A 23,499-nucleotide genomic window follows, 5' to 3' on the forward strand; every position below is an offset into this window, starting at 1 on the left:
ACTGGCTCTAACATACAAGTTGAAGGCCTAGATAAAGGTACCGGTAATAGTTTTATTAACTGAACGTTCAAGATTTGCTATTTCTCCACTATATCAGACTCACCACTCTAAGTGAAAATATGCATAAGCGTGTGGGACAGCCTTACATAGAAGTTTCACTAGAATGATTGACAATTAGGAGGACCACTTGTTTTGATGATCCACCTGGAAAAAGAAAATCCTCTTTTATACCTTTAACAGAGACAATTCCATCATACAGTGAGATTGGGACAAAGTTCTGCAGAAAGCCTAGCTGATTGCATCAAATCATTGACTTGCAAGACATCCTCCTCCTGGAGGACCTTGTTGTTGACTCCACAGCAAAACCTCAGACCAAGCAACTGTAAAGCAATTTGTGATCTTTAGATTTGATCAAGCATTATAGATGTACAGCACATTACATAGAATATTGTGTTTAAACCTAGGAAATTTTTCAATTTCATTCCATCTTTCCAGACTGCTGTTGATTTATTTGAATGTGGCACAGGAATCACTGTGTTTCAGTCATTGGCCTAAAAATTCATACCACAATTAAGCTTGGTTAAGGAAGGACGACATAGTACCAGAGATAACCCACACATGCACAAATAAAACATCCAAGTTCCATTCAGTAATCTAACCCTGAACATTCTTGCAGCAAGGTAACAGTGCTACAAACTGCGCCCCCGTGCAGCCCTAATCTTTAGGGAAATTGTGCTTTATCTTGTTTCTTTATCTTACTTATTGATTAACTGTAACGTTTATTGATTAGTGCTGATACCAAACCAATTTATTGATTTGTTTATTTGTATACACATGCATTGATTGGATTTGTAAGAAAGAGGATTTTACGGAGCCTCCTGGGTGTCAGGGTTAAAAAATAAAAATAAAAAGCCGGTGGAAATCCGTGGGCATGGATTTATAAACTGAGCACACGGTTTTCCAATCCGTGCACGCAGATTAAGAAACAGTGCTCTCGGTTTATTAATCGGTGCCCGCAGATTGAGAAACTGTGCTCTCGGTTTATTAACCCGTGCCCGCGGATTGAGAAACTGTGCTCTCGGTTTATTAACCCGTGCCCGCGGATTGAGAAACTGTGCTCTCGGTTTATTAACCCGTGCCCGCGGATTGAGAAACTGTGCTCTCGGTTTATTGATCCGTGTCCGCGGATTGAGAAACTGTGCTCTCGGTTTATTGATCCGTGCACTAGAATCAATAAACTGTCTGCCCTGCTTTGCATTCGATGCATGGGTCGCACCAACAAGGTAAGTTTAGTCAATATATATATATATATATATATATATATATATATATATATATATATATATATATATATATATATATATATATATATATATATATATATACATATATACTTAGTGCAGTGCAGTGCTTTAATGAGCATGCTTTAGAGATTGAACTTGCATTAAACTCTGAAGGTTCTGGATCTCCACTGGCTTTTTTACTTTTTTTTTTTACTGAGCCCCCTGACACCCAGGGGGCTCCGTAGATTAGGGCCACTGAAAAAAAATAAATAAATAAATTAACAGATTTTTTAATTTTTCAGTTTAATATGGGAAAAAAGTCAGAATTGTGACTTTAATCTCAGAATTTGGACTTTTTTCTCAGAATTCAGACTTTTTCCCATATTAAACTGAAATAAAATTTTAAAATCTGTTAATCTTTTTTTTTTTTTTTTTTTTTGTAGTGGCCCTAATCCTCTTCTGCAGATTTGACTTACTAACTGATTTTGTAAGAAAAGAAAAAAAACGGTTTGAGAGCTAAACCAATTAAAATATTTGTAATTCTGGAAAAGAACGGCGAATCCCAGCTCCCAGGGAATTGCAAACTAATGACCGCGAGTAACCCCTGTTACGTTGCCGCTACCCCAAGCACGCGCCACCTCCAATGCGCCAATCACCATTCAAGAAACACTGTGACGTAGATGTCAGAGCTTCCGGGCTGATCGCTGTGGCCCGGTAATTCACAGATTTCCCTTTTTAATAAGGATTGCAAGACACACTTGCTGTTGTTATTTATTTCCCAAAAAACCCCAGTGTAAATAGTTAATGTACATATTCTTTTTTGGAGCTCTCGTTACGAGGATAAATATAACAGAGAAGGTCCCGCAGCGGCTCTGGCATAGCGGTTAAGAAAAGAGGTGAGGATGTTTCACTATAAGCGCTCTGCAGATGTAAGGTGAAGGGAAGACGATTGATGCTTCCCTTGCTAATCACGAGCGTAGGACCTATCATGTATTATACGTTAAAATTGGTTTACGACCTAATGTTTGGCTATTTTCAAATCTAAAATTCATGTATGTATGGGCAAACCGGTGTCCGTTCACCAGCGGCGGGCACTGCAGCCGCTCCAACATGTAGCACAGAAGCTAAATAGTAGCTTATCTCGCGTTCTGCTAACTGCTAATCTTGCTGATATATTGCTAACCATAAGGACATTTAAAGACCTGCTAAGTAAAACTAACCATGTATGAATTGAAATATATTACGCCGTTTTCGAAATGTTGTGATGCAATCGTATTTATCGAAGACAGCGACGTTTATAAAGCTAATGACTCGGATATAATCAGTGTCAACACAGAGTATGACAGATAATACACGTTAATAACCACATCAATTAATGAAAGGCCGTGTGTTTTTAATTAGGAAAGCCATTAAAATAAGGAATTATGTTGGAAACTTTAAAATATAAACATTTTCTCATCATATTTATGCTCTCATCCGTGATATCACTAGGGAAAAACATATATATATATATATATATATATATATATATATATATATATATATATATATATATATTATAACGTCAAATACTGTATTTGATCATTTGATCTGGCGAGTGGCCATGTAGATTTGCACGAGCAATAATGATGTGGGAATTGAATTCAGTTTCATATTATCTAAGTAACAGGTTTTAGTAGAGATTATTGTCCTTTTATCACAAAGTGTTAGTCAGGCTTATAACGACCATCTTTCTTTTTGTTGATGGGGCTGAAATGACAATGTAAAGCAGGGATCTCAAACTGGTTCCAGAAAGGGCCATGTGGCTGCTGGTTTTCTTTCCAACCAAGCAATGGCACACCAGACTCCATTCATCTCATCAATTGAGTCCAGTCTTAACATGATGACTTGATGAGATGACTCAATTTAACTAATATTATTTAAAAATATGTGTACTTGCTAAATATCCAACTATCAGGTATTTTTTGGCTCGATGCAGGTTTATAGTCAACTTAAAGATGCGACTTGCTGTTTCAGGGGTCTTTTTTCTCTTAAGTGCATAAACTCCTGAAAGAGAAGCAAATATTGTGATAAATGTTATAGCTTTTAATCTGACAGAAAATTGAGAAAAGGCACTATTATTCACTTTTATGCATTCATTTCTTATGAACATAGTATATAGCTGATTTATTTACATAAAGTCTTAAGATCTGAACAAGAGGGGATTCTGATTTAGAAGAGCTGGACAATTCGGATCTCTGTCTGATTCATTGCTGCGTCTCTATTTGTTCACTTGGACCTACCCTTTTTTCTATTTTTAAATATGCCCTAATTTATTGACACCTTTTTATGTATTACACTTATAAAAGCCTTTGAAAATCAGTTGAAATGTAAGATAAATACATGAATTCACTGATAAAATGTTTACCGGGATTGGGTAACTTGAACTATCAAGAAGATGCATAAATAAATCATAGCAGGACAATAGTCTAAAGCACAGGTGTCCTTAAAATCTCACTATCTACAATGTTGCAGTTGCAAAGCTTTGCTTAGAATAGGGCTGCAACTATCGATTATTCTGCAAATCGATTAATTTGTAGATTATTTTTTGATTATTCCATTTATGATCAGATAAACCAGGGGAAACCAAAACTTTTCCTCTTGAAAATAGATCTGGATATAGCTTTTTGACTGACAAAAAAGCTTTTTTTTATCTTAAATGTTTATATATCCAGTTAACAATTGAATACTAGATTAGTTGATTATTACTAGATTAGTTGATTATTATTTCAACAATTGGTTAATTGTTTCAGGCCTAGCTATTTGATTGCCGTTTTGCTTAAAATCGAGATGCTAAAGCTCAGGAAGAATGGGGTCATTTTGATGATGGAAAAGGTAGAGAAGAGTTAGAAAATTGTTTGTTGCGATCAATATTTTCATCCTGACATTTATTACTAACCTTGCGTTTTCTATTCTCTCATTATCTAAGAGGAATCCATGTGTTGGATACATGCTTTCTCTCTGTACTAAATTGATTGGTGCCGCATATTCACTTTTATTGCAAAACTTCATTCATATGTTGTTGGGTGTGACTTTGGCTTACACTAGGTAGACTTGTGGAATGAAGTGTTCTTAAGTGTATCTAAAGCAGAATACCTGGTGAGTCACTCTAACCGTCTTTCTTAAAGTAACTGCTTTTATGTGAGAAAACGTTTTTCACCTTGTTGATATAAAGGTAACAAGGAAAAGGGTGGGGCAACTTTTTTGTTTTTTTCCAACCCTAAGTCAACATGCAACGGGCTGAACCTGTATTGCTCAACGTGGGATATTTTATGGCCTGGGCTGTGCATGCAGCTACACACTGTTAGATTTTCCCAATCAGTTAAAATTAGTCAGTTAGTGGCACCATTTAGGATCTTGGGGAACTAGTGAAACGTGTTTATCTCGTAAGGCAATGTCTGCTTGTGTGAAAATAAGGAATTCAGCTGCCGTTGTGGGCTGGACTTTAACCGACATATACGTTTTAATGTGCACTAAAGCAAAACTATTCTCTGAACACAATATAGATATGGATAAATGGTATGACAAAAAGAACAGTTTTATGTAATTTAAAGAACAACAAGAAAGAAATTGATAGAAATCATATACAAATACATTTTTTAATATTTAACTCACCTTTTTGACATCTCATCTCTTCTGATGAGACAAAAAGTTTGGCTTCTTCAATGTTAAATTTTGCACCAGCTGTGATGTTCATGTGCAGGTGAGGTCACTGCTGTTTAGTAACCAGTTTGGTTTTATTGTTCCTAAATTAATTTCAGAGCCTGTGGTCAACAGCGGCTCATCTCTTTAGCCTGTGGTATTTCTTCACTGCACTGTCACATGAGCAGACCCTCTGTCCTGACCTTGGTTCCTCTCCCTGCATGTTACAGAATGAGTCACTGCTGCCTTTTCTACCGCCATCAGGCCCCTTAAGCATACGCTAGAGATAGCTTAGCTCAAAGGAAGACAGTCTGTTTTTTAAGTTTAGCTGAAAAACCTAGTGTATTAACCAGCATATTATGTGTTATTTACCACACTCAGATAGGCTGTGATGGAGGGAGTCACTGCATGTTTCATATTCTAGAGTATATGAAAGGAAAGTATCTCTAAGATCTTGACTTATTGTAGTTAACCTTGATTGTTTCTTTTTGAAAAATTTAATTGTTAATTGAAATACTCCTTGGTGCCATTTTCAAATATTGATTATGGGAGTTGCAGCTGCATACTTCGGCTGTCGAATGAAGGACTGCCAGACATTTGACTGGAATAAAAAGCTGTGACCAAGATGCTGCCTATGAATAGGAAAATCTGGGTGTTCATTCAAACAAGAACTTACTAACTGAGATATAAATACTCATGTCTATTGCTTTCCAACATAGATTGATTTTGATCAATAAAACAAAAATTTAAAAATTGATTAAATTTTGTATGTATTCTTTGCTTGGCAGGCTGTCGTACTGCATGAAACACCAACCTTCTGGATCCTCCATACCAACCAGCTCAGTTCGCCATTGGTCAGAAGGGTTGGACTAGTGTCCAGCACTGACTTCATCCCCAAGATGAAGTTGAAGGAAGATATCAACCCTCTGCTCCTGCAGGTTTTCCGCTCTGTCGTCTGGGTCTATTCGGTCATAACCTTCCTACCCTGGTACTTCTTCTCTGGAGCCGGAACTAATTTGGAGCGAGCCCGGCGAATAAAGGCCCGCTCCATCAGCGGACACCCAGCAGGACCTTACAGGGCCATCAACAGCCAGGAGAAGCTGGTAGCACTGGTGCAGCCGGGAGTCGACACACTGGACAAAATGTTCGAGTATGCAGCGAGAAGGTTCCCAAACAGGGACTGTCTGGGTACTAGGGAGGTGCTGAGTGAGGAGGATGAACCGCAGCCGAATGGCAAAGTGTTTAAAAAGGTGAGACTCTGACCTGCTGCTTTAACCATGGCTGCTGTGGGTAGATATAATTGATGGGGTCAAAGACAATTATTCACAGATGCATTTTTTTTTTTTTTTTTTTTTTTTAGGAATTTATATATACTAAACCTTTCCCAAAAATGCTTGCATTTTTTATTTGCAGTGTAAAGGGGTTGTTCACTCACACACACGTCTGGTTCTTCATTCTTGTGGGGACTTTCAATTGACTTCTATTCATTTCTAACCCATTTCTACAGCCTAACCGTGACGCTTACCCTGCCCATTACGGGTTTATATCTAACCCTAATCCTAACCTAAACTCAATTCACACATTAGTCCATAACAGCTCAGCCTAAAACAACATTAGTTACCATGGGGACCAGACATTAGATCTATGGAAAATTGTCCCCACCATGTAATAAATACACGCCCACTGTACCTGTGTGAAGTTCATGTGTATATTTGTACATTGATGTGTTTGAATTAAATACCAAACATAAAAACAATCAAAATACAAATGATAACACTATTACTATTTAGGTTTTTTATTTTTTTTATAAACAATAGAAATGGTTTAGGACATCTCAGGAAATCCTCTAATCTGAGATGGATGATCAAATACGGAAGATATCTGTAACAAATTTAAATAAATGCAAGATCGTATTCTGCCTTATGTCTCTATATCTCCTTGCATCTATAGTAAATTCAAGTGAGGAATATCAGAAAATTGTGTAAACTGCAAAGCTCCTATTGGCTCTAGGTTTTATTGTTTATGGGACCGTGAGTCCATTCAAACATTCTGGAAGGTTTGTGCTCACATCAATATAGCTACTGGCCAACAGGTGTCAGAAGATCCACTGATGAGTCTGTTAGGATTGTCCTTCATCCCTGGTTCAAAATAAGCATGTGATACAGACACTTAATGTAAGCAAGAAATGCTTTTGGGAGATGAAATATCCTTTAATCTCTTCATAAAAATCATCAATATACGAAGCAATGAGTGTTTCAACTTGGACACAATTTTGACTTTTCCACTTTTTAGAGCTAAATGAAAAGGAAAAAAAACTTGAAGAGTAGAAAGCAAAACGGACCCTAATGGAACATTGTTGTAGACACATTTATGTGTGTGAAAGGCTTTTATTTAACAGCACCAGTCATGATGTGTATTTGTTTGTTTTTTTTGGGGGGTATAAAATAAAATAATAATAAAATAAAATATGGGGTAAAAATATAAAACAACAGAACTATGAGGACAGAAATGTGAGTAGTGCAAAAACAGTCAATAAAGCGGTACTGATGTTTAAGCTGTGGCGAGTAAACTAGTAATTAACCAGAAATGCCCTGTAGATGGCACTAAATTACAACATGAGTAACAATGTCTGCCCTATCAGCTTATTATTAACATGGCATTTTTCCAGGATGGATTTTCTTGTTTAAAATCCTTAAATTCTACATCTATATAATAACTTTAAACACTAGCTGATGTTGTTATTGTTTCTTCTCATAAATAATTGCTATAAAGCTTCAAACAGATGCTTTAATGTTCTGCAGCGAGTTTCTGTTTTCCGTGTGATTATTATTGCTGCATCTAATTTGCATGTTTTCTGCAGGTCATTCTCGGGAACTATAACTGGGTGACGTATGAGGAAGCCTACCATGCAGCGAAGTGCTTTGGTAGTGGTCTGGCAGCTCTTAATCAGAAGCCTCACCATAACATCGCCATTTTCTGTGAGACTAGAGCTGAGTGGGTCATAGCGGCGCAGGCCTGCTTCATGCACAATTTCCAACGTAAGTGACTCAGAGAGAGACGACGATGTTTAGTGAGGCCACAGGAAAATTAACCAGACTGAATGTCAATGAATTTCACAGTTGTGACACTGTATGCCACATTGGGGCCCAAAGCCATAGCTCATGGCCTGAATGAGACAGAGGTCACCCACATCATCACAAGCAAGGACCTACTTCAGAGCCGCCTTAAGGTACATTTTCCCCCTTATATATTATCAAACAATGTAACCAAATTTCATCTTAATGAAACTTCTCTTCCCAGGCCATTCTGTGTGATGTGCCCCGGCTGCAGTATATCATCGTTGTGGACGTTAAACCCAAAAGTTGGTCAGATATGCCCAGAGGGATCACTGTCTACAGCATGGAGGCTGTGAAGGAGCTGGGATCCAAACCTGTAAACAGTGAGTGATCATGCGTGCTGATTAAAACGGTTTTTAATTTAGGATAGAGATATGTAGGCTTAATACAAGGCCAGCTTGCTGATGTATAATTAGAATGATGTGCAGTGCATGGAGGAGTCATTAAATCACCTCTTACCAAACATTGCCTTTGATGACAGTAGCACATTTAAACAATTGAGGCTATCCACTTTTTTTCCCCAGGTTTTGGGAAATTGAACAGAAATCAGTAGGTTTCTATTCTTGTCCATTATTTGAATGGGTGACAAATATAATGTTTTCGCTTTAGACATCCAATGAATATCAAAACAATTGATTTAAAACAAACACACACAAAAAAAACACTGCATATGATAGATTTCATTTGTAAAACTGTTGATTTGTGGTGTATTTCCCCTCCCGCCATCCTGCTCTGTTGTGCGCTTTTAGTGGACCGCAGACAGCCGGAGCCCTCGGACATCGCTGTCATCATGTACACCAGCGGCTCCACAGGCATCCCCAAGGGTGTGATGATCTCCCATGGCAACCTCATAGCTGGCATTGCAGGCATGGCCGAGCGGATCCCAAACCTCAAGTAAGCAGTTCTCAGTTTCACTACTTAGTCTTTGACACTTCCTCTCTGATTTTCACATTCAAAATCTGTCCTTCTGATCATTACAATGATCTTCAATGCATTTTTTTTTACATATCGTAGCTATTTGTTGTACTAAGTCTATAGCCTTAATTTGAGTGGGTTAATGAGAGTTTTTCAATGAAATTAGTTTTTTTACTCTTAAAATAAGATAATTAGATAATATGCACTTGAAATAAGACAATGCAATTGTGTTTTCTTATTTTAACTGTAAATTGTCTTGTTCCATTGGCAAAATTTTTCTTTTACCTCCTTAATCCAAAAAGATATGCGCTTATTTTAAGAAAAAAATGACATATCTAGAGTTTGATTTTTTTCCAGTAGGTAGGTAATTTGTGTGTTTTTTTTTTATTCTGGCAGTGAGACAGACACCTACATTGGCTACCTACCATTGGCTCATGTGTTAGAGCTCAGTGCAGAGCTGGTTTGCATCTCCCATGGCTGTCGCATTGGATATTCCTCTCCTCAGACTCTGGCAGACCAGGTCAGTGTATGAGCAGACAAACAGATTTTTATGTCATCCTGTCTCTACTGCTGTAATATGAGAAAATGAGTTCCCACATGCAAGAACACTGTAGGATTCATTTGATTTAATGCTCTGCTATCTCTGGGACCGTGATAGGTGACAGACTGTGATCTGTTCAATAAAGAGTTGTTTCATTTTCTCAGTCCTCCAAGATCAAGAAGGGCAGTAAAGGGGATACCAGTGTGCTTAAACCCACTCTCATGGCCTCTGTACCAGTAAGTCCCGTAGTCTGTTGTAAAGCTTCTATAAACAGATTAAACACTGGGTGTTCAGTCACAACTGAGCTGTCGTCTTCTCTCATTATGTGCAGGAGATCATGGATCGAATTTACAAAAATGTCATGACAAAAGTAGACGAGATGAGCAAATTTCAGAAGATGCTCTTTGTGTTGGCTTATAACTACAAAATAGAGCAGATATCCAAAGGCTACAGCACTCCTCTCTGTGACAGGTAATCCGCATTACACCCACCCAAAGACACACGAGACGCTTACTGAGCCGACATTTCATTCTTTTTTCAAAGTTACGCAAGCAGTAACCTTTAGTTCCTAATAGCTAATCATAACTTTTAAAGAAAATTCTCCCCTCACTAATCCTTGGTAAAATGAAGCCGTAGTAAGACCTATTGTCTAGTGTGTGACTTGGTTTAAACTTAATTTTTAACATTTATTATCTTGGAACACATTTTATTAATCTGCAACCACAAATTACTATTTATTTTATTGGTATTTAATATGATAGATCATCACAAACTGGTGTGTGATTATGAAAAGGAAGGAATACGTAACATGTTTTTCAAAAAGCGACTATTTATGGACGTAATAATGGATGAAACTCTTGCTAGATGTTTTCAATAAAGCTTTATTGAATAAAACAAAATAAGAGAAAGTGACAGTGGACGCCCGTGTCTGCGTTTTATTATTAAATGAGAGCTGATGGTATCATGACCACATCACCCAAAGATGAAGGAAGGTAATAAGAAAACAGAACAATTATTAACAACAGACTGTAGCAGAGCTAGGGCTGCACAACATACAGCAAATGTATCCAGTTGGCTATATCAGTGTACACAATATTATTATAGCATTAAGCTGTTCAGTCTGCAGTGAATGTTAGATAATTAAATCATCAGCTTTCCAGTGGTGTACGTTCTTTAATGTTTCAGCAAATGTTTTACGGGTAATGAAGATGTTTATGTAAAGCTATTAAAGAGCTACAGCTGCAGATTCTTCAGTCACATGTTCAACTTCACTGTTTACAGACTTTTCTTACAATCTGACTTAACTTTTGTCAGGAATGACAAGAAATAGAGATTTGCATTTTTAATGGAAGTGGTGCCTGGTTCAAAAACGTACCGACTTCGACAGAGGAACACAAATTTGTGCCTCACTTTTCAGATTTTCTTCTTTTTTTTTTATTACTTAGAAAACTGCTACTTTTTGTTATCACCTACAATTCCAAATAGATTTAATTGACTTTTTTTTGTTTTTATTGAATAGTTCAAGGCATTATAATATTTCAGGGATTCCAGAAATATTGTCCCAATAACTCTTTGCTCTTGTACTCATCGGTTTTCTCTCTTTCTCTGCTCCCCTTTAGATTCGTTTTCCACAGAGTTCGGTCTCTGTTGGGAGGTAACACTAGGGTCCTGCTCTCTGGAGGAGCCCCGCTGTCGGCTGCAACGCAGCGCTTCATGAATGTCTGTATGTGCTGCCCTGTGGGACAGGGCTACGGCCTGACGGAGACCTGTGGAGCTGGCACCATCAGTGGGGGTAGGAGAAGATTGATTTTGATCAATAAGCACCACTTGTGTCTTGTGAATTTCAGATTAAAATAGAGGTGCTTTTGATTTATTTTCTAGCCTGGGATTACAGTACAGGACGGGTTGGTGCGCCACTGGTTTGCTCAGAGATCACCTTAAAGGACTGGGAAGAAGGTTAGTGACCTGGTTAGTGACCAGACGTGTGGTAAAATATTACTAACAAGGTGTGTGTTTCTGCAGGCGGTTACCACAGCACTGACAAGCCCAACCCAAGGGGGGAGATTTTGATTGGTGGGCCCAATGTGACAATGGGATACTACAAAAATGAGGGCAAGAACCACGAGGACTTTTTTGTGGATTCGAAAGGACAGCGATGGTTCTGCACAGGAGACATAGGAGAATTTCATCCAGACGGCTGCCTGAAGATCATTGGTAGACCTGCAAACATGCTCTGCTTTTTCAAACAGTATTAAAGTTCCATCTCCCATTAAACCATTTTCTTTTAATTTTTTGCAGACCGTAAAAAAGACTTGGTGAAACTCCAGGCAGGTGAATATGTCTCTCTGGGAAAAGTTGAGGCTGTTTTGAAGAACTGCCCCCTTATAGATAATATCTGTGCCTACGCCAACAGGTATTATCCAGTTTCCTCTTGCTTATTGACCTTGCTCTCTGCCAATAATTGTACCAAAAAAACAAAAACTGTTTTTTTTTTCTGTTCTTTTAGTGAAGAGTCGTATGTGATCAGCTTTGTGGTTCCAAATCACAAACAGTTAATGGGATTGGCAGAACAGGTGCAAATAAAAGGCACGTGGGAGGAGCTCTGCAACAACCCTCGGATGGAGCGGGAGGTGCTCCGTATCATTAATGAGGCTGCCATCTCAGGTAGAACTCTTCCATCCATGGATCTAACAATTCCTGTTTGTAAATCCGTCCATCCATCCATGAAGCTGTCTGCGAAACTATCCGTTTGTTCAACATGCTTTGTTAGCGTTCTTCCTTTCATCACATATTGTTGAAATTCTTGAAAACTCAGTTGCTTGACTTAAAAAATGTGTAGAATCCATGATAAATAACCAATATCTGTCCCTGTCAAGCTGCTACTTTTGTATATTGTGTTTTTGCTTGAAATATTTAGTCCCGTACCGTATCTGTGAGGCTGATTTGTCATTCTGCTCTCTTTCACTTAGGCAAACTGGAGAGGTTTGAGATTCCCAAAAAAATCCGGCTGAGCGCTGAGCCGTGGACACCGGAGACGGGCCTAGTTACCGATGCGTTCAAATTGAAACGCAAAGAGCTAAAGAAACACTACCAAGAAGACATTGAGAGGATGTATGGCGGGAAATAACAGAGATGCATTACACACTAAACACTCACATAGCGCTTAAAAAGCCCCCTTGGGAAATGTCTCATGCGGAAATACATGGATAACACACAAACACACACACCTAACTACAAACATACAGACTTGTTTGCCTCCTCAGCTTCACTGTAACCAGCTTTGATCAAAAGAGACAGGAAAGACTGGAATCAGCTCCACATCTATCAGTTGAGACAAAAGGCTGAAAGGGACCTTAGAGAGGTTCCACCAAAGCTCAGACCCTACCGAGTCGCTATGACTACCACAGGAAGTCGGACCGTTGCATGGCTCAAAGTGAAAAGAATGTCATGCTAGACTTTTGTACATCTGTCTCTGTTGCTTCTCTTCTCCTCTCCACAATGTCTGGAACATTCCACCTCTGCAGCTCGGTTTGCTAACTTGCAGCGCAGATATATGGCAGGGATGTGCGTTCCTACATAGACTCTGAGTGACGTTAAGGTTGGAATATTTGCAGGGATTTTTATTGTCGTTAATATATGATTTTTCTTACATGTGTTGCAATGTTTCGTTAATGTTTGGTTTGACAGCATCAGGATCCACGTGTGAGATGAATAAGTGTTGCAAAGCCATGAGAGATTTAACATTAAGACATTGAAAAATCTGTTTTGTTCTTGTTACTTGTATTAATTGGATGGTTTTTAACCATTTTGTTTTCTATCCTTAAGTTGTGTTTTCTATCTGTTGATGCTCATTGTATGTTTTCTTTTTTACGGTCATTATCCCCTCTATTTATCTGTCTGCATCCCAAAGTTTGCTGATTGGAGTACATGTTTACTTACTTGACTCCCTTGCCCCTGCTCCCTTCAAATGCAGCATTTCTATCCTTTGAGACTTTGCATGCATTGGGATATGCTTCTCAATGACCTGCCACTTCTGCCCTGTGTCACTCCAGTGAACAATTAATGCATCATATGGATAACCTGCAAGGGAATTTTGCTTACTGTACAATGATTTATAGTAGAGTTACGAGTAACCTTTTGGCACAGTTGTATTTTAATCTTATTAACCATAGATCAACCTAATATGATTTTTGTTTTTAAATATACGAAATACAAAAATTAATGTGCAATATTTATACATAGTTTTAAAGTGTAAGAAGGAGGCAAGGCACAGCCAAAAGCTTTTTTTGTTGTGGTTTATTCGTCACTAAAGCTCTTTTAAGGAGAAGTCAGCTTAAGGGGACGATAGAGAGACACTGATAGGAGAGTTGTGATATAGCCTATACTGAAAATGTTCATTTAAACTGCATGATGGAAGATGCAAAGTACCTGAATGAGAAAAACATAGCACTCCATTCAAGCCACTGAAGAAGAAATGCTTTATGAACAGACTAAAGGCTAGAGTACATAGGATAAACTCAAACTGAGATTTCTGTATAACTAGACTGGCCTGTTAGTATAACTATGTGTAATGTACATAAAAAGGATCCTGTAACCTGCCATTTTAGTTGACTTCATGTAAAATACAGCTTGAATACAGTAGAGTTTAAAGAAGATTGGACTCTTTTCTTTAAGTTTTTGTTTATTACTGAAGATGAGAATGTTTGGTCAGTGCTATAATGTAAAGAGGACAGATTTTCTTAATGCAAGCTTGGCTTTCTGGTACTTAATGCTTACTGCATCTCTAAAGGTACAGTCAGGTAGGTTAACTCCACCTCTTATAGCTTGTAGAGGTATGATCGTGTTGTTCTAACCAAGCAGGACCTCTCGCCTACTTTCTTTCTTTTTAAAAACAAATTTATTTCCCCCTGACATTTCAGTGGAAAGTCAGTCCCTTAATCTGCTGTTTGCCTGGAAGGAGTCGGCTTGTTGCCTTCTGTCTGAAAACATGCGATTTCTTTAGCGTTTCTGTCGAATGTGAAGCACTCCCTGATTATTGTTGATACCACACACTCTAAACATACCATCACCAACAAGGCAGGGGGAGCAGGCGCCCCAAAACACAAATGTTTTTGGTTTTTTTTACTTGTTTTGTTGAAAAGGTTCGGAGGGACGGGGGGAACTTCGATATCCAAACTGCATTAAATACTTCCAATAACTGTACACATGTAAAGGCTCCTCTTAATGTATTTAATGATCTTTGTTATTGACCAGTTTTGAGGGTCCTTTTTTTTTTTTTTCTCCTTTTTTCTGTTTGTTTTTGTGTGATGAAGCTGAGCTACTGCAAGTGTATCCTTTCTTATTTATTTGTGATCTGGACTTGGCAGTTATGTAATGGAAATAAACAAGTTTGTATTGTTGATCTGTCTGTTGTTGTCGTGTTCTCTTTTTTAAGGGTGTGTTGAACCTCTGAGGGATAAACGGCTTGATCGGATTCACCCTGAAACCATAGTTTCTATGGCAACATAGGCCAAGTGCCGCTGTCTGTGTGAACCTGGTTGGCTGTCAGCTTCCCAACACATCGAGAAAGCAGTTTCAGGAGTCAAACCTTCACTTAGACCTAGTAAACAAAAGATCTCCTTAATTGACATGTTATTTATATATATAATGTCAGACCTGTGCTGCCACTTCACTTGCTAAAGAAATTTGTATCTGTTAGAATTGTGTGATAAAACAGACTTATCTCTAGCATATTTATCTTATTGTTATTTTAATATCTATGGATCAGCTAAGGTACCCAGATTGTCCAGTTTCCTGAGACCTGATAAGATATTTAATAAATTACTTGTAGTTTATTAGATTATAAATTAATTGCATCTTAATGACCACCTGGTATTTACTTTTCTCTTCACAATTTGCCAGATTATTTATGGGGTTCAGGTATACTCAGTTTGCTGGCCACTCAAGCATACTAACAGCATTGCCACTGAATTTACCTTGGTACCTTTGACAGTATGGTCCTGTTGAACAATGCAAAAAGCATCTTTTTAACTCATCACTATGAAAATTTCACACTTGACCTAAAGTACATTGGATCCTGTACCTCCACTCTTCCTCAGACATCAGGACCCTCGTTACCAAGTAAAACACAGGACAATAAGTAAGTAAGCAACATCCTGGCAGGGTTTCTTCTTGGCCCAACCAAGACTCCTCCAATGTTGTCTCATTCACTTCAAGACAATCTGCTGCTAAATAACGCTCACCTAGTTATAAGAGTAACAGTTCTGCAGTGTTTTACTTTGGTGCCTCTTATTTGTACTCACTGTCATATGCTTTATCTGGGACCCGGTCCCTCTCCGTAGACACCTCCTCTTGCTCTGCCGGGGGAAGCCCGAGGAGCTCCCACGCCAGCCGAGAGACAGTCCCTCCGACAAGTTCTGGGTCGTCTTCTCGGCCTCCTCCCAGTGAGACATACCAGGAACACTTCCCTAGGTTTGGTGACCAGGGAGCATCCGAAAAAGATGACTCCTGACTCCTTTCGATGTGGAGAAGCAGTGGCTCTACTCCAAGCCCCTCCTGAATGACTGAGCTCCTCATCCTATCTCTAAGGGAGTGCCCAGCCACACTGTGGATGGAACTCATTTCAGTATCTGGGATCTCATTCTTTTTGTCGTGATCCGAATTTCAGGACCATAGGTGAGGGTAAGAACGTAAACCAACTGAGAGTTTTGCCTTTTTGCTTAGCTCTCTCTTCACCACTACAGACCGGTGCAGCTTTTGCATTATGGCAGCAGTCGCACTGATCCATCTATTGCTCCCCTGCTCCATTCTTCCGTCACTCGGGAACAGGACCCCACAATACTTGAACCACCAACCCCCTGCTTGAAACTTTTTTCCTGGCCTGGAAAATTATTTCTATTTCTGATTTCTATAAATCTGTGGAGCAGTGTGAATAGGTTACACAAGATGATAATTTCCTTATTAGGGCAAACAGCTCTTTTATGCAGGGCAGGGCCGTGCAAAGACCACTAAAGGGGCAGGTGCTCAAAAAAAAAAAGGGCACATCTTATCGCATTTTAGGACAGAATATTAACAAAGTCACATAGCTTTCAGAGTTTAATGAACAATGATAAATTACAAAATTGTGAGACATACAATCAAAGCTAAGGGAAATCTCTACATAGAACATAGAACTATGCATATGTAAAATATTTTATTAGTAATTTCTTTCTGCAGGTCTATTTTCTTATAGGAAAGTATTACAATATTCAAACTTGCAATTTAGCCAAAGATGTAAATCAGAGCTGGACCACCAGACATATTTTGTCTTTACAGAATTAAACTGTTAAAAATGCATACAAGGGCACAATGCAACCTTTTAGTGTACTGTAATCTATAAAAAAGAATGTCTGCCTGGTTTGCTGTACTGACAGTGGAGATGGAGACGGTATATTCAGAAAAGCAGAGCTGCTGCATCAAACTTTAACGTGGAACTGCAGAAAAAAAAGAACAAAAGCAAACATTTTATTAATGCATGTCACCATGAGAAAAGCCTACTCTGTTTGTGTCTTAGTGTATTTTGTAAGTACCTATATACATTTTCTTCAATCTTTCCTCTTCGTTTTTTCTTGTCAGTTTCTCTTTTCTTTTTTTCCTCATTGTCTCATCTTTTCTGTGTTGAGTGAAGGTCAATGTCTTATTTATTTCAGTCTCATGCCTTTCTTTTTCCCCCAAACTAAATCCAAGATTATGATCCAAAAACCTATTTTCCGTCATGTTGATTTTACTGTTTAAAAACAAATTTCCAACTTTTAAGCATTTTTGCTATTTTTGTTCTCTTTTGTTCACAGCAGCAGTTTTCTGTTAGCCATGTCTTTAAAAATGTTAATAACCTCACTGTGAATGATTGGCACATCCTTCTCGATTGCCAACAAGAAGGTCTGACAACCGATCCTCCTTGCATAAGCTGCGCAGTTTTGTTTTCACCAGCTTCATACATTATATCTATCATATATCTATCATGGTAGTTCTGGATGAGTTCTCCTTCAAGATACATTTACCTAACGCTAGAATAAATGAAATGTACATCATGCAGCAAAGGAAATTAGAAAATCAGACATATATCCATTATGGAGATGATAGGTTTTTGACGGGCGATGTGCCCCTATTGCATAAGTAATACTGAAGAATGTCCTACTATCATTAACGACACAGGGAAGCTTTTTAGTTATCTTGCTTTGCTAGCAAAGTCATTAGCTAGCAGCTAGCTCATAGCACAAGAACAACAGCCTAATGTCTGTATGATAAAAATACTGAATCGATAGATAAGAACAGCTTTTCCTCACCTGGCTGTCTCCTCCCGCTCAGTAGTTCTTCAGAGAAAGAACTACTTTCCTCCGTTTAAACCGCTACTCTTTGCTAAAGTAGAGAAATTATACAACGTTCAAAGTTTTCCGTTGTCTGACAAGTAGCAAGCCAGTATTTTCACCAAAAATTATGTTTTTTAATTCACAAAAAAAACTGTTCTGTAATCATTACAGAACAGTTTTTTGTGAATTAAAAAACATAATTTTCAATGTAAAAGACTAAAAGCACAGAGTAAACAGTGTTTTAGATCAAACAATACTGCATCATCCATGGGACTCATTTGGTTTCACTTACATGTCTATTCAGGTTGACATTGGAGAGGCGGTGCAGACTGAAGACATAGCCATCCGTCCGATCATGGTTGATCTTGCTTAGGGCCAAATGAGCAGCGGCCACAGTGTAATGTGGAATGTTCGCTACCTTTAGCTCCGCAGTTAGCCGCCTTATCTGACTGAGAGGCAAGTGCGTCGTCACCGGCAAAAGGTCAAAGGTAACAATGTGACCGGAGGGCTTATTGTTTTGTTTTTCTTGCCAAAAAAAAAAAAAATTATAATAATTTCAGTACATGTGTCAAAAAAAAAAAAAAAAAAGGGGACCAAAAGGGCACATTGGGATCATGGAGCAAAAGGGGCAGGTGCTCAAGCCCCCTTAGCCCCCCCCCCTCTGCACGTGCCTGATGCAGGGCACCCTGGAATGAAGTTTTGACAGCTGAAGCTGTGTTTTTATCGCAGAGGCTGGATGTCTCTTGAGACCTCTCACTGCTGCTTCTGCTGCCATAGAGAAAAACTCGCACTATGCACAAGCATTTCCCACCGTGTAAGGACACTATAATCTCTATAATCTCTTAGCATCCCCCTTTTAAATGAATTACTGAATATTATAAATGTTATTTTATTACAATATATTATACAGTATTTGATTTAAAATGCTCTCTGGTTTTCAATTAGTCTAAAATGAATTTGAAATAAAAAATGTTTTGGCTCTGTCTTTCATTTGAAATAAAAAGCCAGTCTATAGTGCACACAGTCAAGCAGTCCTTCCCATCCTTCTCTGCCGTTCCATCCCTCCATCCGTTCCTCTGGGAGGAGTGAGTGAGTGAGTCATAGGCATAATGCTCCCTTCATTAGTCCACTGATAGTGATGCACGTAAACACAGAGAAGACATGGCTCAGTCACAATAACAACAACACAGAGAAGCAGGAAGGTTGTCCTCCATATTGTATGAATAAAGAATGTGGTTCTATTTATGTATTGTTTTTATCTTCCTTTTCCACTAGCATGCTGTTCAATCACTTTTTTCCTCCTCCTACTGCTTTGCTTGGCTCTCTCTTCCTGTCTGCTTATGACTCAGAAGTGCGGGAAAAAAAACTTTTATCTCTATGCTCTGCACACGCACTCTTGGGTTAGCCAGAGACATATTGGCGTTTACCCAAGGATGAGCAGGGCTGACGCTGGGCTTCTTCATAACTCCGGAGAGGTGGTGGGTGGTTCGTGGAGAAGAACTGAGAATAATTGCATTTCAGACTGAAAAAGGACTATAAAGCAAGGATGGAGCTGAGATGTGAAAATAAAGATATACAAGAGAATAAAAGTATATAATAGGTTTTATCATAGCCAGTCCAACCCTCTATCATTCAGTGGTAAAACTGGAACATGTTTTAATACCCACAATGTTCTTTTCTAGATGAGCTCAGTCTGAAAAGCAGTTTTCAGATATTTCTTAACTGCCAACTAAACACCTTCTAAAATGCTTCCTCCACAACTATGTGTATGACTATTTACCATGCAAATTCATAATGCTCACCATCAATATTAGTTGTTTTTAGGATGACAGCTCATACCACCATGGCCAGCTATGTGTTGTATACAAAGAGGTGTCAACAAACTTCTGAAAACTGTTTTCTGAAAATCAGGAAGCTTTGTCTGTGAACACAGGGCATGACATTTTCCTTCTATAAAAACCAAATCAAGAACATCAGCACAACTCTGAGGCACGTTGGTGGAGGAGTGATGATTTCTAATTGATCCTCAGAGCCACAAAGGGTTTCTGGAAGGAATAAAGCTAAGATTGAAATCTTTGGTACCGAAACTTTAAAAAGTTTAGATTTAGAGCAAGAGATAAATTGTTGATAAAATGTCTCAACAGAATAATATTTTCCAAGTTCGGAAACAAACCTAGAAATAGAAAACTCAGTGAGAAATTAAAGTCCTAACTTACATGTAACTCTCATTTAAGTGGTTATATATAAAGAGTCAAGGAATCTATGACAATCTGAGAGATGACTAAAGATAATTATAGATGTTGTCATCTTAAATTATTCCAGCTTAATGCGACGCCACTAGCACATAAAGAATTGGATCTATTTCTTTATGTAAATAAAGAAATAGACACTTGCTTTCATTTTTAATGCTTGTAAACCCCCAATGAGCTACTACCCTGGGCTGAACCATACTGTAATACTTTGTAAAGAAATACCTAAACCAATGCATTGTTAGTGCAATAACATTTTGTTTGTTTGATTATTTTTGCATATATCAAGACATTTTTAGAAGTTATCTATAACCGATTTGTTTTTGCACTGAAAATCAAGGTGCATTATTGTCATGCCATCAAATTGTTAACATGCAATCTACTAAAAATCCAAGCTGCACACATTTTCAACTACAAACAGTAAATTTTACGCTTTTTTTTTCACTTTCAGCTCTCCTGCTAATTTTGCTTTGTGTTTGTGTGTGGCCATATTTTTGTTACCTGTTAGGGATAATTTCCCATGCAGAAATGTTATGGGAACCAATGGTCCCTATGAGGAGAAGTTCTCTTCTTGGGGTGGAGGCTAAGCTTAGGGTTAGGCATGTTTTTGTAATGGTTAGGCTATTGAATTGTGTGGGAAATTAATGGAAATTCAGTGGAAAAAACCCATAAGGATAATGTGACACAACATGGGTGTGTGTGTGTCAGTAATGTGTCAGTCCGACCTTTGGCTGCACCATGCCAGGCACTGGTCTCTTCTTCACTCAGCATGGATTTGTCATGATGCAAAGGCCAAATTAGAGATGGTTAAGCGTGTGAGGTCTGGTAATGAGCTTGAGCTAAGAGATCTGGGGAGGGTGGGGAGAGGAGGCTGAGGGTGGCAAGGCACAGAGGAATAGGCAACTGATACGTCGGGGCGATGACTCACCGATGCCGGGTATTTATAGCATCAGTCAGGAGGAGAGAAGAGGAGGGAGGAAGAGAAAGGGAGGGTAGGCATGGGGGTGGAGAAGAGAGGGGTCACTGCTTTTTTGGAGGCAGTTTAACAACACAGACAAAGAGCAGAAGAGGGAGATGCCAAAGTGATAAAAGTGACAGTGAAAGAAAAGTGTTTGGAGGGACAAAGCAGGTGAGAAGTGAGTGAGTAAAGCAACTGATGGAGAAATGAGAGGATTAACTATGATGAAAATGAGGTGAGGACAAAAATAGAACATCTATTCAAAAATCTCCAATTAATTCAAATGATGTTTTTGCTCAGAGAAGAGACAGCATCCTGTAAATGTGCTGTGGTAAGTACAGGATGTTGGCTTTTGGCTGAAGGATGAAAAAAATCTGTCTCTGGTATATTAGCATCCATACATATTGACTCATTCAGAGTGAAGGGGGGGGGGGGGGGGGGGCACGCCTCTGTTCAGCCTCTCAATGAGAACACGCAGTCTGAGGAGGAGGAAAGAAAAAAGGTGTCACTCTCTAATGAGCTTAAAACTCATTGCTGTTGCCTAGACACTGTGCATTTTCAGAAACCTACAAGCAATTAGTTAGGCAAAAGGACTTCATTCAACTGTTTTTGCTGTAAATATATGCTTTATTAGTTGGTCCAAGGTTGTGCTGTTTTCTTTAGTCTTCACAGTATTGCTTATTTTTTATTTGTTTGTTTCTGGATCTTTAGGGTTTATATATTTCTCTGTCAGCTCTCTTCGTCGACTTCATCAATAAACACGCCCTGCCCTGGCTTCTGGTGACGTCAGCCAGTGCGTCAAGCTGCATCCCTCTACCATAGAGACTGATAGAAAAACATTCATATGTACGCATACACACATGTGCATCAGAACAAAGCATCACTTCAACCGGTGAGGGAAGATTCAGACGATTCACAAGAGTTGTTGATGAGGAAAATCGTAACATAACAAAAAAAAAGCTCCTGAAATGATTTGTGTCTGGGATGAACTTTTATCATCAGTATGATCTTATTCATATTACATGCTGCATTTATTCTGCTTGTTACTGGCTGGACAAATATAAATTACCTAAGCAAAAAAATGAAAAGAAAAAAAAACTAACATTTATTCCCATAGAAACAACCCAATAATACAAGATGCAAAAGCAGCGGCGAGTCTGGGCTTAGGAACTAATGGTTTAGCCGACTAATTGTTTTAAAACTCTTTCTGGCATGCTCTCCTTCAGAGGCAGGGGAATGTCATTACACTAATCTAACAAGGTTTCTTTATCATTATTTATCATAGAGATAAAATAAAAAGATAGAAATTTATTAAAATACATGTGTTTGTCATTTCATTATTTCATTCAATTATTTAACATTTTTCTTTGGTCCTTTTTACGTTTAAGATGCAGTGAAGGTAACTGGGTCAAAACCCATGTGGAATTTACTGAGCTTCTGCTACATATCTTCTATATACATACAAGTTTTCCTAAAACTATGTTTAAAGCTCTGCTTCTTCTCAAATACCTCCAAAACCTTATTTAAATTCCAATGACAATGAGAAATAAATAAAAGGAAATACTTTTGGCTTCTTAAGCTAAGTGAATGTATAGCTCTGAGGTAAAGCAGAAGTATGCAAGTAAAAAACTGAGAAAGTGAAAAAAGATGCCAGTTTTTACAGCAATCGACAGATTGTCAAATAATGCTTTAGAAACGTAATTCAGACACTCAGAGAAAAACTAAAACATGTCATGATGGGTGCACGGAGAGTGACCCAAATATGCAGAACACCACTAGACGGACACAGGAGTAAAAGTTTAACAAGTTTATTTTGCACAACCACACTGATATGATTGGTTCAGGTTCGGGCCTGGAAACTGGTTCACCGGAGTCTGCATGAGAGACAGTTCAATTAGCGTTGCACCTTGGAGTTTGATTCTTTGATAGTTACTGATTGTACCTTGAGGGTTCTTGCAGACAGCTTTGAGAGGGCTACTGTTGGATCTGGAGAGGAGTTGATCAGCAGAGTCCGCAAGCTGCTTCAGCGTCTTACTTCTATTACTGAGCAGACCTTGGCTTTGGGTTTTCCAGCTCTTAGTCCTGAGCTGCATGGAAGTTCACTGTGGTTCTTCAGGTTTGGCTCTGAGGGTAGGCTCGGCAGGTTAGCTCTTCCTGAGCTCCACAGGGGAGAAACTGGTTTCCTGGAAGACAGAGACAAGGGTTAGAATCCAGGCTGGATTCAAAAGTCACAAAGATACTCAGAGAGTCTAGGCTTAGGCGCTGACCAACTGGATCAACACTGCGGCGTTGAGGCAAGGTCTGAAGACAGCTTAAGTAGTGGATCCTCTGATGATCTGATGGGCTGCAGCTGTGCAGAAGGCTCACTCAGGAGGATCCACGGCGGACTCTGCTGGAGAAAGGTGGAA

The 23,499-nt window shown here is 38.7% G+C and overlaps 1 protein-coding gene across 1 annotated transcript; it reads left to right on the forward strand.

Moving 5' to 3' along the window:
- The first annotated feature begins 1,953 nt into the window (after positions 1 to 1,953).
- acsl3b (acyl-CoA synthetase long chain family member 3b) lies at positions 1,954 to 14,935 on the forward strand. Its single transcript, XM_038278083.1, has 15 exons — positions 1,954 to 2,179; positions 5,753 to 6,214; positions 7,825 to 8,002; positions 8,084 to 8,193; positions 8,265 to 8,403; positions 8,830 to 8,974; positions 9,392 to 9,515; positions 9,701 to 9,772; positions 9,868 to 10,007; positions 11,156 to 11,328; positions 11,418 to 11,492; positions 11,559 to 11,750; positions 11,835 to 11,949; positions 12,043 to 12,200; positions 12,506 to 14,935. Exons 2-15 carry the CDS (start codon positions 5,864 to 5,866, stop codon positions 12,661 to 12,663), a joined length of 2,130 nt encoding a protein of 709 aa, XP_038134011.1. The 5' UTR covers positions 1,954 to 2,179; positions 5,753 to 5,863; the 3' UTR covers positions 12,664 to 14,935.
- The last annotated feature ends 8,564 nt before the right edge of the window (positions 14,936 to 23,499 follow it).

This window comes from Cyprinodon tularosa, unplaced genomic scaffold (assembly GCF_016077235.1).
Source record: "Cyprinodon tularosa strain WSP-4 unplaced genomic scaffold, ASM1607723v1 ctg1012, whole genome shotgun sequence".
In the NCBI taxonomy this organism is placed as follows: domain Eukaryota; kingdom Metazoa; phylum Chordata; class Actinopteri; order Cyprinodontiformes; family Cyprinodontidae; genus Cyprinodon; species Cyprinodon tularosa.

Excerpts from the sequence above, each read along its gene's own strand:
- acsl3b (XM_038278083.1), top strand. The coding sequence starts at position 5,864 with ATGAAGTTGAAGGAAGATATCAACCCTCTGCTCCTGCAGGTTTTCCGC. Across the intron at positions 11,950-12,042 it reads ATCTGTGCCTACGCCAACAG|TGAAGAGTCGTATGTGATCA; the intron begins GTATTATCCAGT and ends CTGTTCTTTTAG. Across the intron at positions 12,201-12,505 it reads TAATGAGGCTGCCATCTCAG|GCAAACTGGAGAGGTTTGAG; the intron begins GTAGAACTCTTC and ends TCTTTCACTTAG.